We start from the raw sequence: 17,582 nt of genomic DNA on the forward strand, positions 1-17,582 counted from the left end.
GTTCTCAAACATTTTCATATCGAGGACCCCCAAATGAACATGAATTTGTCCACGGACTCTGATCTCAAAATATGTTGTCAGGGACCCCCCCCTAGCCCTGGTCCAAAGCGTTAGTGAGTTCTCTCTAACTACTAACGCTCTGGACCAGGGCTAGGGGGGGGTCCCATACCAACCAGATGTGTTTAATTTGTCACTTTTTTCAGATTTTTTTGAAAATACCAGACCTACAAGATCACAAGCTCACAACGCATCGGTTATTTTCAAATAGCCGATGTATTGTAGGTCTACTCTAAAGTGCTCATGATGTGACCTACGTTGCTTCTTATGGCCTTTTCCCCCCCTAGACCTGGTTGCTTATTTCTGTCCAAAACCTGGCAACACTGTCTGGGAGCAGTCAGTCGTGTGTTCATGAAAGGAGGGCTGGTGTATAACCACAGGTACAGGAGCTGAGCTGAGCTGAGCATTATCCATTTCCTTGCGGGTTCTTTTGTTTTTGTTGCAAGCCGGGACATCTTACTTGTCCACCACATTAATAACACAATGTCGTCAGAGAACCTGGACCCAGACACTCAGGTGGACTATGAGGACGAAAAACAGGTGGGTTTTGATGTCAGAGCAGAGGCAGTGTTGGTTAGCCCATATAGCCTCTGAGCATGTTAGCTGGAGGTTGCTAACCATGGTTGCCATGTCCACTTATTATAAGCGACTTTGGGCTTGTTTTTCTGTAAAGTAGCTTATATATATATTGGTTAGTTGCGGGTTGTTTTTTTTGGGGGATTGTTTATGAAGTGAAATTGCTTATTTGGTCTTGTTTCCTAATGTTGTTTAATTAAACCAGTGGATCTTAAACATTTTCATGTCAAGGAAAGGACCCCCAAATTAATATGTATTTGTCTGCGGACGCCCATCTGAAAACTGTACCAGCAGACCCCCATACAAGATTTGTGTTGTTAAAATGTTTCTAAAATATTCCATTAAAAAAATATATATATCTTCCAAGATTTTTTTGGGAAATAGCCTGCGACGCCTTGTGAGCTTGTAGATTGTCTATTTTCAAATAGGCAATGTATAATATCATGTTTAAAGGGCGAAGGGCTCGCTTCTTTTGGGCTTGTTTTCATAGACCTGGTTGGTTGTTTCTCTCTCTCAACCTGGCAACGCGGGTAGCTAACTAGCTAGCACAAGTGAAGTGTTTGCATTCTGTTGAGTGGTCATGCTCAGGGGCAGGGCTTGTTGCGAACCCTAGTAGTCTTGAATTTAATCCATTCAATAATCAGGGTTATTATGACATAATGACATAATAAGGGTATGTCATTCAAAGCATTTGTTTTGCCTCTGTGTTGCTCTGTTACACCATTGCCTCTTGGTGTGTCATTGGTTTCCACAGCAGGTTGGGCCTCATTGGTTGGTCCATCTAGCCTGTCAACAGCTGCATTGTAACTTACGCATTTCAACAACAGCTATGTTGCTTTAGATGATTACCATTTGAAATTAACCGGTACCTCAGCAACCAGTGGCATCAATCACAGTAATAAAATGCATGCCCCCATTTCGTTTCTTGCAGTTGCTTTTTAATGTCTTCATCACCCATGACCATGTCTACTGTCAAATAATATCGTTAGGTTTTCCCAATGAGGATATTGACTGGTTGCACTGTCACACCGGATGGATCAATTACTGTAGCACATATGGTTATCCTTTTGTGGGTACCTTCAAAGAACTACTTGAACACCAGTATCTGCGAAATGGGCAACATGGTGCATTTATATATATGAGACATTGTGAATGCACACAGCAATCTAGTATGGTCTGCTCCACAATTTCTCTGCTAGGGGCTGAGCATAGTAGCTCATATATTTCTCATCATGGATCCAAGGCAGCCCCTCCCAATGGGAATCTGACTATAGTGGTTTGGTTTCTGTGTCCTGATTCACATCATCCAAGCCCCAGCGACCTTTGTATAGTGGAATATATGTTTATGCATGCTGAAATGTATGTATGTTTATGCATGCTGAATGGTATTTGGTGTCTGTCTGCTCACTGAACTCCTGCGTGCAGTTTTCACACATTGTATGTGGGGAAATAGTTATGACTTCCACCGACAGGGGCTATTTAGACTGTGAACACCAACAAGGTGTGTCCCATTAACCTACTTTACCTCTGCTTTCCTATCCTGCTTTCAGATACTACGACAGTTGCCTGACCAGTTTGACTATGTTTCCATTCTGGCAACAATATAAAAATATGTATGTTAGACATGGAACACCACTTTAGGTGTATGTCAGAAACTGCAATAACCTAGCCTGGTTCCAGACCATAGACCCCGCCCACTCTCTGAGTGGACTGCGCAGCTTCAGTCTGATAATCAGGCTAGCAATAACCCCCAAATTGTGGTTTGATGTGCGCGCACACACACACACACACACACACACACACACACACACACACACACACACACACACACACACACACACACACACACACACACACACACACACACACACACACACACACACACACACACACACACACAGGCTTTTGCCATTTGTGTAACCTGTACACATATTTACAGATAATAAGTAGTAATCTTGAGATTTACTGGAAAAAAGAGCCAGCAGAGCCATTTATAGCACCCATAGCAGAGTTTACCCAGAGCTTATCACAATGAATGCGAAGTGAACCTGTTGGTTGTCATGCTTAACAGGGGGATGTTGTTGCATTTTGATGTGGTATGGCTCACAGCACACCATCATATTTAAGCCATTCATATTATGTCTATTAAGGAGACTAATATAAGTTTAAAACTAGAAAAAGTGCTCCTCGGAGCACAAGTCTCCGCCAGCAGACTTGTGTTGGGAATGTTCTAATTCTTATGTTCTAATTCTTACAAAAAATAGAACATGTTACTGTGTCATAGTAACATGACACAAGTGTCCTATCCGTCTGTATAAGTGTCCTATCCGTCCTGTCTGTATAAGTGTCCTATCCGTCCTGTCTGTATAAGTGTCCTATCCGTCCTGTCTGTATAAGTGTCCTATCCGTCCTGTCTATGTAAGTGTCCTATCCGTCCTGTCTGTGTAAGTGTCCTATCTGTCCTGTCTGTGTAAGTGTCCTATCCAATTGTTACAGTATCCGCCATTTCTCAGCCATTTCGTGATTATTCCTGTTTTTCCTCACTTTGAAAGAGGCACAGACTCTTTCAAAGTGACACATGTATTTATAGAACGCTATACGTCACTAGCCAATCAGATCACACTATTTCACCGTATTGTCACGTGTCACGTGAGGCTTGACCAATGTTAGCTTGTTTCACGGAAAGTGAAAACAATTGTCTCCTGGCGGAGACAACTAGGCCTTTAACCAATAGAAATGCCTGAAAGGACATGAATTAATTGTTTCATACTCCAGTGTGGATATTTGGAACCAAATCTATTGCTAGTACAGTAGGTTGTTGATGGATTATACGTAGCTCTGTCTGGTCCATAGCGTTAGAAGGAGTTCTCCTTAACGCTATGGTAGCCTACTTTCGATTCTTTCCCCTCGCACCGCGGTAGCGCAGCCTCTCGTCTGTAGTAAAAATAAAAAATACACTTTTGCTACTCGCCAAAACGAAGACGGTTTTATGGAGTTAAAAGCCTTCTACTAAGTGGGAACACTCTGAGCCCCCCACCTCACGTCTAAAATACACTTTTTGGCCAGAAAAGAAAATATTTCACCGGAAGGAAGAATCTGGTCAATTGGAAAATTCCATTGACCAGATCTGTAGAAGGCACTGTGGAGTAACCAAAAACATGTTTTAATTCCGGTGAATTATTTTCTTTTCTGGCCAAAAAGTGTATTTTAGACGTGAGGTGGGGGGCTCAGAGTGTTCCCACTTTGTAGAATAGGCTTTCAACTCCATAAACCCGTCTTTGTTTTGGTGAGTAGCTTTTTACTACAGGCGAGAGGTTGCACTACCGCGGTGCGAGGGGAAAGAATCGAAAGTACCATAAGTTAAGGAGAACTCCTTCTAACGCTATGGACCAGAGCTAGTTTATACGTAGCAAAAACCTAGTCTGATGTGGGGATTTCAGATCAATAAAGCAGAACTCTAGAAAATGCAGACCACCCCTTCAAAACTGTCTTTGTCCCTTGTGTTAAGAGAGAACTTTTCTTACTACAATGAGGCAATGACTCATTCAATGATGAAGAGGCCTCAACTCCCATAAGTCATTTTAACGGTTTTAATCCACTTCACAAGAGATTATTTCAAGTTGCAAAAGCAAATGTTGTTGAAGAGTGAAACCCCCAAAGTCTTTTATGTTTAGCTTAAGCTTGTTGTTGTGATAACTGGATTTTTGTAAAGGCTGCAGCGATGCTGCTATTTTGTGCTTACGTTTACAGGAGACAGTCATGAAATGGTCCAATTTATTAATAATTTATATCTAGTTTGGTTTACTCTTGTTTCTACAGGACTCTCAAGAGAAAAATGGTAACCCAGTCAAGACTGAGGAGGCCAAACTCAAGGCCAAGTACCCCAGCCTGGGCCAGAAGCCTGGAGGGTCTGACTTCCTTATGAAGAGACTACAAAAAGGGGTAGGTGACGATGACTTGCAAGGTTACATAGGCCTATCACAATTATTACATAATCGCAGAATCACAATTATGAGATAATTGTCATAATCATATTCATGTTGAATCTTTTAAATACATTTTCAAACAATTACGTAAATAGCAGATCTATGTGTTGTGAGCTTGTAGATTGGCTTTACTTTGTGTTGATCCATCTGGAAATGATTGCACTACTCAAAGTGTTTGCACTAGTGCACTTCATTAAATTTCCAGGAATGTATTTGTCTACAGTCAAATGGTGACATAAAATGTAGTAACTGAGGCCCAAGTTAATGAGCTGGGGAAAATGTGAACTAAATGATATCCTAAATGGAGGTACTGTAGACCATAAAGAATATTTACAAAAATTGGCATGGCAAGTGTATTTGTATAGCACATTTCTACAGCAACATGCCAAAAAGGTGCAAGGTCAGACTCACCGGTCAGAAAAATATGGTGTACAAAGACAGCACAGAGCACACATACTCTCATCAAATTTCTGTTGGACTAATAGGAACATCTATCCCGGTCGCATGAATCTGTGTCTGGCAATCACAGGGCCCTAAGCGCAGACGCTGATTGGCTCTTCCACTTTTTGGTTTCTGCATTCCGCCCAACCAGCGTTTGGGGCCAGACCGGTCTGCAGAAGACACATTGTTAATTCACGAGAGCGGGACGGTTTACCAGGCTAAGGACCATCTGTGGTTCTCAACCTTTTTACACAGTACTTTGATTTGATTTATTAGACGTCATGGTTAAAAGAACAACACTTGTTACATACTTCTCAGGGACCACAATGGTCATACCAGCTCAAAGAATATGTGGCTCTCCAAGTACCAGCTTTATGACCGATGTTAGAACACAGTAGTGTAGACCTATCCCATCCTATTCAGCTATGCACAGTTCACACAGGAGGCACATTTATTCCTAATATAATAAGAATGTGTTATTCACAGCTGTCAGCCAACTTTACCGGCTTTTGCAATGTGGAGGCCACAGGTGTAACATGGGTTTTAATAGGGGACTTGGCCTGATTCAGTTTGTATCGTTAAGAAATCAATTGGTTTGTCTTTCAGCACTTTGTGTTTGGTTATGCGCTAAACAGAAAAACACTGTGAAAAGCAAAACATAGTCTGGACATTATAAAATGCTTCTATTCGGTGGTTTTACATAATGCCTTGCAGCTCTTCATAGTAATGCTTGCTGGAAATATGGTCCGTAGCTGAATCTGGTTTTAGAACTAACCTGTTTCTCATTCAAAAAGTACCCACAAAACTAATTTAATTAATTAAAAAATAATATTTTCATGTGTGTTTACTAGATTATTACCTTTTCGGTGTGTATCATCTTTTGTCTTCTTTCTTCTCCCAATGTGTTAATTAACTTCATGCTAAACTGGATTGCAAGGCATTATGGTCTATGTAAAACCACCAGAGCATTGATGTATAGAACTGCTTGATCATTCCATAAAGGTGTTCCTTGAGGTTTTGCATTCTCTAGATTGTCTGAAAACACACCTGCCCTGGTTTATGACAGAAACAACTTCTTCAGGTCTTTTTTTAAGGATATGAGTTTGCCTTGTCTCTCTTCCTATCCAGCAAAAGTACTTTGACTCAGGTGACTACAACATGGCTAAGGCTAAGATGAAGAACAAGCAGCTGCCTGTGGCGGGGCCCGACAAGAACAACTTGGTGACTGGGGACCACATTCCCACCCCTCAAGATCTGCCTCAGAGGAAGTCATCCTTGGTAACCAGCAAGCTAGCCGGCTAGCCTCAGTCATCTCGTGAACGACTCCCCCACCCCCGGGGCTCCCAGAGAACGTCCCCCCCCACCTGTTTCCCCAAGATGTCCACTTTCATCTAACCCTTCCTTGTTCATCTTCAGACAACACTTGGCTTTAACATATCAGACAGAGCTGTATAAGTTAAACTCCATTTGCTTGTATATGGGTGAGGTGGGGTGGGAGGGTTGGAGGTTTAGTGGCTCCCATGGCTGCAACGTCCTCTGCCTTCTCACCGCACACATCTCTGCCCTCCCTTGCACACTCTGTTCTGCCACCTCCTTTATGTCTTGGGTTTTCGGTGTTCCAAGATGCATCCTGGTAGATGTGTGTCATCAGGCAGCGGGTTGGATGGGGTGAGTTAATGCACTTTGTATCATGTAAAATAATGTTTTTGCATCCTAAATGACACCAAAATGTGTGTATATGTTAAGGGAGTTAGGAACCATGATCGCACCATTTTCTTCAGCAGTCGTGTTAACCCCTCCATTATTGCTGGTGGTGGGATAGATGTTTGTGAACAATTGCTTGCATACCAAATCTTTTAGGAAGGATTCACTGAAATTGAATCGGATAAATGTGGAAAACTGAATTGAGGCTTCATCTTATCCTGTCTTTTGGTTATTTTGTTGAAGAAATCCTGGGGTAGTCTGCTACAGCTCAACCAAAAGGGATTTAAAACTGCAAAAAATGTTTGTTCATGTTGCTTTCATTCTTGACTCCCATTGCTCATTTTCTCTATAAATATGCTGCATGATCGTAACATATGACAAACAAAACAAAAGGGAGTGGAGTGGGTGCACTAAGTTATAGGATATATTAAAGCAACCACCCAAACCCCTGGAAAGCTCATGGTCACACTTACTTCCTTCACTCTTGCTGTCTTGACAATCCACATACACACTCTTCTGTATGTTGCCCTGGACAAGAGCCAGCTGAATATATCCTTGTATCAATTTAAAGGCTAGGAATTATGCCAATCTCTGTGTTAAGTCTTAGTTTAGTGGTTGAGTTGCATCACAGGGTGAGTTTACCACAAGCCTAAAAGATTTGTAGGGAGATTCATGCACCATGCATTAAGTCTAAGTTTGTGTAAATATATATTTTTAAATTGCTCATCCATTTCTTATCTGCTTCACCAGGCTGTTTAGTTGGCTTCTGGTTAGCCGTAGCATCACTATCAAGATATATCACAACCATTAAGCCGTTTCCATGCTGCTGATAGATAACTAGTAATGGCTCTCAGTTGGTTCCCTGTTACACTAGCTAGACTTGTGTCTCTTTGGATCACGTCGGATGCCTCTAGTGTCCTGCTAAACAGCACATCATTCTCCCATAATGACAGGCTAAACAAACACCAATCTATGATCTCACTGGTGTCATAGAGTAAATGGCAGGCAACCTGATAACGTCAGGTGTCAACACAGCTCCTAAGATCATCACTGGGCTTAAATTGGGGCTCTGCATGCTTGCAGGATGTGCTTACTCCTAGACTTGGCAAAGGGGAAAGAGATATCATGGCATGAGGAGAGGGCAAAGTGTGAGAGTGTGGTCTCAGCTAACTTCACACCTGTTGTCGTGGTTCACCCTCTGAAAGAGGTAGGAAGCACACTTAATGAATTTGTGCATTCTGATTAGAGCTGAACTAGAATGCAAAGATAATGACAATTATCCTCCTTATATGTTAGTGCTTCAGGGAATGATCAAAAACGCACACTCCTCCACCATGTAGTCTAGGCAATAGGATGCATGCATCCTCCTGGTTGACAAATTAAACATTTTTTTCTCATTTGTGTCAAATTGTCAGAGAAATTGGCATTCGAGTGTGCTTGTGCTGGAGTCGTATGAATGCACTGTTTTCCCTGTTTTAGCCATTGTAAATAGACTTTAAGGGGAGAGAGATTTGTGTTTCACTTCTTTGTCACCTGCTTTCCACTCATTTCATGGCCTGAGGTATTTCTCTGTGATTCAGTGGTTCCTCTCTCCTTTTAGTTGAACACTACTTCTGCTCTATCTATATGTACTGCAGAGGCTCTGTGAATCTGTATAATATGGATATATATGTAAATGCTGCTGATTCAGTCGATGACAAATCTAAAAGAGACAACGCTCTGTAAAGAACACCTGTCCTGAATGATGCTAACAATCTGACCCTCTTCTCTGAATATCTCTGTCAATTAAATTTCATCTCAAGATATTGTAAAACAGGAATGGAAATTCTATCCATATTTTGAAGTTTCACACTTGAAATTGAATTCATTGTTGAACAAAACTTAATAGCAAGCTCTAAGTAAAGCTTTAAGCTTAAATGAAAAAATATCAGTAGATGAGGAGGGTTATGTAACACACACACACAAAGGACAGGAGTTCTTGAAAAATACTGCACTGGCTTTGTACAGAGCAATTCAATGAGAGGGATATAGCAGGGTATGTTTAAATACCATGACACAGTGTGTCTCCTGTTCAAACATGTGCCAGAATGTATAAAAAAATTAAATGACAGGCTGTGTGCTCTAAAGTACTTTGTGCTGCTTTTACCTTAACTGTTTTCTTGTTGTTTTGCCTATAAAAGTAAAGTTTTTTTTTTTTCATGTGTTCTCTTATTGCGTAATTACTATATTTCATCCTAGCCCAAGACAACTGCAGGGATATCAGGGGCACCCTTGCTTCACAAAGGGGGTTTACATGATAGGATGTCTGTGTGGAGAACACAAGATTGATTTTTAAGACATCAGAAAGTACCAAGAGTACTTGGAATGTTTTGGTTGTGTGGCAGTAGGTGAGAGGATTTTTGTCAGTATTTGAAATAAACTTTTACATTAATAAGAATTATTTAGTTTCTGTTTTTTTGTTTGTTTGAGTGACAATCCTATGTTATATAGGTTGGCATCAAAATCACCCTCCAGTCAGCCTTTTCCATCAAATGTTTGGGTTCAGTCAGTCCATAATGAACCTGCTCCCTTGTATTGGAAACGGGCTCTGCATTTGGCAGACATAATAGTGGCATACCATACAATTCAATTCAAAGGGCTTTATTGGCATGAGAAAACATACGTTTACAATGCCAAAGCAGAAAGCACAATACAGCAATACAATCAAAACAAAAAATATGTACATTTGAAAGTCAGAATCTTCAATAGATCAATTCTATGTACCAAGATCACTGGGTGCAGGTATAGTGCAGGAATATACACAATGATGTATTTAGGGTGGTTGTGTTCCGTTTGATATCCTTCTCCTATCACAGCAACTCACAAATCTTGCTGCTGTGTTTGCACATTGTTGTACTTCGCCCAGCAGATATGGGAGTTTTTTGTCATTGGTCATGTTTTAAAAATCTCCGTGTGTGGTTGTAATCTGTGGGAAGTATGTGTCTCTGATGTCTTGGTACAATGGACAGACGGTTAGGAAGTGTAGCTCGGTTTCCACTGCATACATGGTGCATACATGGTGCATACTTGTATAATTACCACTAGGGGGTAGCAAAGTCATATTGGCGAGATTGGATTCCTGAACTTTGGTGGTGTGGGCCCTCAAATTCCTGTGATCCCACCATTTAAATCATGTCAAACTTCACATTGTACTGATGTGTAGTGTATGCCTATGTAATAAAAACAGTTTTGCTGTTTAGGGTGACAAAATGTTGGTTTTACACATTGTGTACAAAGTACAAAGTATGGTGTCTGTGTGTATGTGTAATGTGTATGACACAAATACAATATAATACAAACGTATGACTTCCTCTTAAGTGCAACTGAATTAGATACGTATTTAGAAGGTATTTCTGTTTTAGGGCATTTAAGCTTCTCCGCTGCAGTGTTTTACAACGGGACTGGGAGGCAGGCCTGATTGATTGAACAGTTTGACAAAAAGGCACAAAGTACAGTTATGTCTTCAAGGTCTGCTGAAAGGATTAAAACCCAAGAAAGCACTATGGCTTGTTTCCATTGGGGTCCTGTGTATTCAATTCACCGAAACATTTAATGACAGACAAATATACAATATTATGCAAAAACATCATATAAGCGAGTAATCAAAAAGATAAATATGTACAGTAAACAGTTATTATTTAACATCACTATTTCAACAACAATAAGGAGTAAATAAAAGTATAATCTCAAATGTAGACATTTGAGAATAAAAAAATAAAAAAAAGACAAAAACAAATGAATTAAACCTCAGTAGCCATACATAGCATATTGCAGCGAATAGTTCAACGATGCAATTTATTTTTTACATCCGGTTTGTTGAAATGTACTATGAAGTGTTAGTATTATTGTTAATGACGCTATTTTGCACAGTAATGACACATTGGTTTCACAGAAAGTGAAAAGAAAATGTATGCCTGGGGGGGAGTCGTTTAATGGCAGTTACAAGTTACACATAAAAACAAAGATTTTTAAAAAACTACCAAAAGTAATGTATAAATGTCCACTTTTTTTTGTTTAGCAAGAATCCAAACAACTTAGTAATGGTAAATATAATCAAATAAATGATAACACAACAAATAAATGAAAAATATCGTTTAATGCACAGGAATCCGCTACACTCTTGACTGTGACAATATTTATGTACATACATTCAGATATCAATTAAGTAATTTAGACAATCTCAACATGTGACAAATCTTCATAATATTTTGTAAAAGTAAAGTAACTAAGTGACTGTACTCAACAATTTTGAGGTATTTTTTACTTTAGTGGAGTATTTCCAATTTTCAGTAGCCTACTTTTACTTCTACTTCACTACATCTCAGAAGCAAACATTGTACTTTTACTCCACTACAATTATTTGACAACGTTAGTTACTAGTTACTTTGCAGATTTTGATCATTATTACAAAACATACATTACCCTCTTCAGCCCTAAATATATATATTTGGCCATTTGAAAATAGCAGATCTCCAAGCTCACAATGTGTCAAGATGCGACGCATTATGAGATCTGCTATTTTCAAAAGATTTTTATACATTTATAAATTTGAAAACTTGCTAAATGGGACATTCTGCATAAGTACTTTCTACTTTTGGTACTTTAAGTACGTTTTGATACCAATACTTTTGTATTTTTACTAGTACATTTTGAGTTCCAGACTTTTACTTATAACCGAGTATTTCTGCATTGCAGTATTGATACTTTTACTTGTGAAAAAAAAAATTAGTACTTTTTACACCACAGATGTTATCATTTTTATTTTATTTACCAATTTCACAGCGGAAGAGGCATGGCGCTGAAGGAGGAGCTCAATGACGTCAGTGCGTACGCCTCTGGTTCCGCCCATACCTAATACTATTAACACTACGTCAAACGGCTTCATTTCCGTTGCAGTTCTGTCCGCCATGGGATACAGCTCAGCCTAAGCTTTTTTTTTCTTTCTCACAAGCTAGCAACAAAGCCCCGTCGTACTTTAGTTTCACTTTTAGTTTAAGCTAAACCCTCGTAGTTTTCGACACCATGATGAATTTCTCGGCGAAGTGGTCCAAACGGGCCTCAATCGTCGAGCATCTTTTCATTCCTGCTCAAAATGGAGTCGTTAGCGGAGTCGTAGAAGGGCCCATGCACTATCATGGCCAAGGAGGAAATGGCTCGTTCCAGATGGCCAGAGACACGCAGCACGGGACCGTTGGCACCGGCAGCGAGACGCCGCCACAACGGCCCAAGATGTTGTCCGTTAACGACTCACCGAAACTATCACATCTTAGTGGCTTTCACTCGAAAAACGACCTCGGCGACGACGACGACGGCTCTCTGCCGTGCACTCCGGAGCTAGATAGCGAGGTCGACCTGTCTAGTTGTTCGGCGGGGGACGAGGTCCTGGAACACGACACTAGACATCTTATCGGCTGTTTCCTTGTGGACTTCGTAGGGGTTTCTTCTCCTTCGCGCAGAAAGCAAAGCGAGGCTCATTCGACCATGAAGAGAGTCGTGGAGGACGTCATTGAAAAGCATCGATACTTATATAATGGTAGGTAGTTATTAACCCAGACGGTAGAGACTGAGGCCTTAAGTGTTGCCATGTCGGCTTATTATAAGCGACTTTTTCTGTAAACTTGCTTGTAAATGTTGGTAGTTGGTGTTTTTTCGGATTGTTTCTAAAGTTTAGTTGCTAATTTAGGCTTACTTAAAAAAAAAAAACTAGTGTTTCTCAAACATTTTCCTAAATGCTTTGTGCCAGGGAGCATTTATGTTGTTAGACGTTTAAAAAAAACCTCCTCATTTTATTGCAAGAGTTTAGAAAAAAATAGCCAATGCATAATGGGTTCAAAGTGCTCATGTAGGTGCTTCTTTTGGGCTTGCTTTCCTATACCTGGTTACTTATTTCTCTCATTAAACATGGCAACACTGACAAGGCCTTGTCAATTCCGCTGAGAAGTTGGAATATGCAGCTAATAGTTACTGAATATAGTCGTAGATTGATTAATGATGACTTGTATGCATAACTATGGGTGATGTCTGTCTGACGTGTGTTGTTTTCTTTTTAAGGCATGATAAACAAACTGGAGCTGGATGAACGGGGAGAAGACATGAGTTTCATGAGTTCGGTAGCAAAGAGCCTCTTCAGTGATGGCACCACAAATTGGGGTCGCATCGCCAGCCTGGTGGCCTTCGGGACAGTTGTGTGTCAGTACCTGAAGAAGAAGGACAGGGAACAGTGCGTTCGATTGGTGGGCCACGAAATCTCCACATATCTCCTTAATGACCAACGGGAGTGGCTGATCAAGAATAATTCATGGGTGAGTCATAATACTATGTTATGTGACATGGTATGAGTAAGAAAAGGGGGTATACTCTGTTACATAATCGATCGATTGTGCAACAAAGGGTGCATGCTCAGTCCTGTCTAAATCTAACTTTTTTTCCCCTCTTCTTCTTAGGATGGTTTTGTGGATTTCTTTCGGGTAACAGACCCAGAGTCCACAGTGAGGAACACACTGATGGCAGTTGCTGGATTTGCTGGGATCGGGGCGACCCTGGCCCTGTTAATCAGGTGAAATTGTTGGACTCAAGAGACTTTGTTTATCCTGAACCAAGTAAAATGGGACACATGCTCAAAGATTCCATTGTTTCCATATTGGACCGTCAGATGGCAATGGGCAATGTGAGGAAATACATGGGAAATTGGAGGAGAGGAAACTTTCCATAGAGTGAAAGAGTTTGAATATTTTGATTTTTTTTTTCCTACAGCAATTTCCCCTCCATTTGGAAATTGCGTCAGAGGACGTTTAAGTTTGTGCAGTATGCATCTTCATGCATCATCAACTTTTATTTAATGTACAAAATACATATTTTATTTTTTCTAATAAATCTATTCAAAATGCACATTGTTTCTATGCACTGTAAATCTAAACTTGTAGGCCATGTTCTAGACATGGTTCCCTGTGCTGCATGTTAATTCCACACAGGCATTAAACCTATTTCCCAACTGTTGGATCCTGCACTTAGTATGGATAGTCCACGCATGCCCAGTGACGGACTGTAATTTGCATCAGTCTAGCTTAATTTCCTTGTTAGGAAAATGTATGTTTAGATCTGTACAAGGCCTGAAGAATGAGCACATTGAGGATTACTGGCAGAGCAATGGCCAGTAAGGCTAGATAATAGGAGGGCATGAAACATAGATGGAAATTGGCTTTGGCATATATTTAAAGTAGATGATGAAAAACGCACCAAGACTCCCAGTCCTCATATGATCTACATACCTTAAGTGCCTGAGTTATTTTGTGTGCATGACTTCCAATACTAAAATTGATTTAGCAGTTTGTTTTCACTAGTCAAAGCAGAAGCTGTTCAACTGGTCTGAACTTTGAAACTGTCCTCAGATAATAAAAAAGCAGATGTCAGCAGTTGCTGCAACCACACTATTTGATTGTGCTGAAAACAAACCACCCCCGCTCTAAACTGATATTTCCCCTCTGTATAACTCGGTCTATATGTTTATTCACACCACACCTGTAGAGAAAGCAGTGGCTGCTATTTCCTAGAAATTGCCTTGTCTAGTACGTCACATGCCTCACAGTTGGCCACAGCTTTGTGAGTTGTACCGCCTCAAGTTCACGTCTCTCTTCACATATCTGCAAGAGCTTGCACACACTATATTTGACAATAGAGCTGCTGTAGTGAGCTTCTCAAACTGGGGTGAAGACTAGTTCAATTATGGAGAGATGCATGCATATTAAAAGGAAGGTAATGGACACAGTTTGAGAAAAGCATGCACAGTCTGCACAACAATACTCTTCAAGACGAATCTGACATTATTTGAAACTAATGCAGATCTTGCGGTTGCATAAATGCTACGTCCATTTATACTGGAGAAAAAAAAACATTTGCATTGTAATAAAAGGGAACAAATTTCTTGAGCAGTATATATTTGGAAGTGATATGCTAGCCCGTTGCAGTGGTACAATAACCTAAAGTAGGAAATATCTTTTTTTGGGACCATCATTTCGATGTATTCAAATTGAAGTAGGCATTCTTAATATCTTCTCATTGCGCTCATGAAGTTACTGATCAAGATTCATCTAACTAACTTGGACTGGTGAAGGGGTGGAAACATCACAGCTCTTTTTGCGTGCATGTCTGACACTGGTCAGCCCCTGTGGTCATCTCACAGACTGTCACATCCAGGTAGACTTCCCTGGAAGCTCTCTGGAAGATGTGGGCTATTGACAGAAATGAAGTATGGGCCAGTGAAGTAAAATCTTATCTTATCAAACCAACACTGCCAGTCAGCGGGGAAAACCACCTACTGTCTGATTTGTGACTCCCACAGTTGGACGTCGTGAGGGAAGTTGAATAGGTCATAGAAGTTTATATGGGAAGTTGAACAAATATTTTGATGTGAAACAACCAGGCCATGTTTCCTCATGCCTAATGTTGCCTATCAAAGATTGAAGACTATCACCTTCTATCAAAGAGTAAAATGATGGATAAAAATGTCTGGGTACCAGGCTACATGATCTTAGAAGCTCCTTTCAGTGGGATGGGTGTTGATCTCTGAGTTTATGTATCTACATCTGATCTCATTTTATGTAGCTTCAGATCAAAGTTTTTAATGGTATAAGAAAATATAAATCTGGACCATCTGTAAGACGCCCCTCAGGACGGGAATCCTTTCCAAATGTTACTTCTGCTCTTAGCACTGGAAAGTGAGTGTCGGCGTCCTTGTTTGTTCAGATCCTCCCCGTTGTCTTGGGTTACAGGACAAACACTCATTGAGGTCTTGGGAGGAAACGGAGATGGCTCTCTATGGAGATTGCTCACACCAGACCTCACCTAATCCTCTCCAGCAGCTACTGACGTTAGCTGCCACCGTGGTTACCATTCTACAAGTTCATTGTGAGGAACAGGTTGCGCTACAGTGGGGAATTGGAGCTGAGGCAATCTTGTAGAATGTTTGCGCCATACACCAGTGGATTGGGGGTGTAGAAAACAGGCATTAATGTAGTGTCTTGGGGCAGATATGCAAAGTGTGCTAATTCTCTAAGCAACCTTGAAGTTAGTAGCTGGCTAATTGGACTGATATAATATTCAAGCCCATGCATACATATTTTCTTCTCTTGTACCTGGAGTGAATCTTCATGATATGTTAAGCTGTCAACCCGAGGCATGACATAATGGCTGCACAAAATGGACTAATTGTATTTAGCTGAATTAAGCGGAATATGTGTGTTATGCCACAGATTTTGAATTATCATGAATCTTTCTATATAATTTAAGGATTTTATGTTCTTGACTTCATCTACAACACTAAACTACCTAATAGTAAACTAGCTTACTGTACCTTATCTCAGAGCAGATAATAGCTCAAGCAGGTTAGTTGCATTCTTTTCATGGGTTGGTTGAAGGAGTGGCAGTCTACCAGATACTACATTGGACAAAAGCTCTCTACTACACCACCCATTCAGTAATCATTGGTGTTTTGATTTGAATCCTTGGTCACACAAATAAACCAGAAACAAAATATAGTCAACTTCAAATCACGAAAAAAACAGTAAATCTCTTAATGCAAACATTCTGGAGCTGAACCATTTTGCAAGAACTTTGGCTTGCCAGAAGCAAAAGCTCATTGTTGAGCTTTTCTGACTTGAACACCGAAAAGTTTGTCAAACTCCTCACAGCACCTAGATAGAAGTCTCTTCTCAACTGGGGTAACTTGAGCTGGGCTGACTTCCATAGCCGTTTAATGAGTTGAAAGCTCTTCAACTTCCCCATAGCAACAGCCCGCCCCTTAATTTAAAAAAAGCAACAGTTTCTGGGAAGTCAGCTGACGCACAAGTTTATCTTTGACAGAAGGGTTACTCACAGTGTTACTTCTAACTAAATTACGTGCTTGTGAATTCTTGGAATTTAAATGCCAGAAGGACAAAATGCTCTATAAACAAAGTAATTCAAAATGTATCAAATTGTTAGCAGAATAGCAGATCTACAAGCTCACAACACATCACGATGCGACTCATGAGCTTGTAGATTGGCTATTGCTGAATAGCCAACATATAAAATAGGGCTTAAAATGGTTAAAAGACACTTTAAGACACCTACTAACAATAAATGTATTGGTGCAGAGACAGCTGCACATATTGGCAACTTAACAGTGCACACAGACGTAGCACACCGATTTCACATGCAGTGCAAAGGGCCTAACATGGACAGTGAATTCAAAATGCAGATTCCATGTGACCCATCTTGAGGACTCCAACAGCACAGCTGACTTTACAGACTGAGACTGTTATTTTAAACAATTTTAATGTAAATAAAAGACATTAAGAAAGTATTGCTTGATAACATAGGCTAAAGTCTCAACCCTCTTTATTCTACTTTGAGGGAAAAGTAAATGGTTAGGGAAGCAGACTGCTGAAAAACTACTCAGCTTTATGGGTAAATGTGTGTAGGGACTATAATGACAGCATTTCATCACTATTGTACCTAACGGGGAACCAATGTCTGTAGCTGTTTCATTCATTGCTGATAAAACATTTGGTCATCAACACTGCCCTGTTTAAATAAAGGTTTAAAAATAGTGCAAGATCATAGGACTGCTGCCATACATACTACTTTAGCCTGACCACTGAACCATAAGCTCTAGGTGGTATGAGGTTGCGGTTCAGAGATCACACTTAATCCACTGGGTGATGTGTCATGTCCTCTAGTTTGGTGTAGTCATCCCCTATGTCTCTTGAAACCTTATTCTTGGACTGATGACCATAGTGCAAT

At 40.3% G+C, this 17,582-nt stretch overlaps 2 protein-coding genes across 2 annotated transcripts; both read left to right on the forward strand.

The window, feature by feature from the left end:
* Nucleotides 1-385: 385 nt before the first annotated feature.
* Nucleotides 386-9,204, forward strand: ensab (endosulfine alpha b). The gene is made up of 3 exons (XM_084050412.1): nt 386-597; nt 4,453-4,575; nt 6,189-9,204. Exons 1-3 carry the CDS (start codon nt 541-543, stop codon nt 6,360-6,362), a joined length of 354 nt encoding a protein of 117 aa, XP_083906538.1. The 5' UTR covers nt 386-540; the 3' UTR covers nt 6,363-9,204.
* A 2,479-nt stretch (nt 9,205-11,683) lies between these two features.
* Nucleotides 11,684-14,215, forward strand: mcl1b (MCL1 apoptosis regulator, BCL2 family member b). The gene is made up of 3 exons (XM_084052112.1): nt 11,684-12,336; nt 12,855-13,105; nt 13,247-14,215. Exons 1-3 carry the CDS (start codon nt 11,826-11,828, stop codon nt 13,361-13,363), a joined length of 879 nt encoding a protein of 292 aa, XP_083908238.1. The 5' UTR covers nt 11,684-11,825; the 3' UTR covers nt 13,364-14,215.
* Nucleotides 14,216-17,582: the final 3,367 nt, after the last annotated feature.

This window comes from Gymnoscopelus microlampas (genome assembly GCF_963454915.1).
Source record: "Gymnoscopelus microlampas genome assembly, chromosome: 3".
In the NCBI taxonomy this organism is placed as follows: Eukaryota; Metazoa; Chordata; class Actinopteri; order Myctophiformes; family Myctophidae; genus Gymnoscopelus; species Gymnoscopelus microlampas.

Excerpts from the sequence above, each read along its gene's own strand:
- ensab (XM_084050412.1), top strand. The coding sequence starts at position 541 with ATGTCGTCAGAGAACCTGGACCCAGACACTCAGGTGGACTATGAGGAC. Across the intron at positions 598-4,452 it reads ACTATGAGGACGAAAAACAG|GACTCTCAAGAGAAAAATGG; the intron begins GTGGGTTTTGAT and ends TTGTTTCTACAG. Across the intron at positions 4,576-6,188 it reads TGAAGAGACTACAAAAAGGG|CAAAAGTACTTTGACTCAGG; the intron begins GTAGGTGACGAT and ends CTTCCTATCCAG.
- mcl1b (XM_084052112.1), top strand. The coding sequence starts at position 11,826 with ATGATGAATTTCTCGGCGAAGTGGTCCAAACGGGCCTCAATCGTCGAG. Across the intron at positions 12,337-12,854 it reads GCATCGATACTTATATAATG|GCATGATAAACAAACTGGAG; the intron begins GTAGGTAGTTAT and ends TTTCTTTTTAAG. Across the intron at positions 13,106-13,246 it reads TGATCAAGAATAATTCATGG|GATGGTTTTGTGGATTTCTT; the intron begins GTGAGTCATAAT and ends TCTTCTTCTTAG.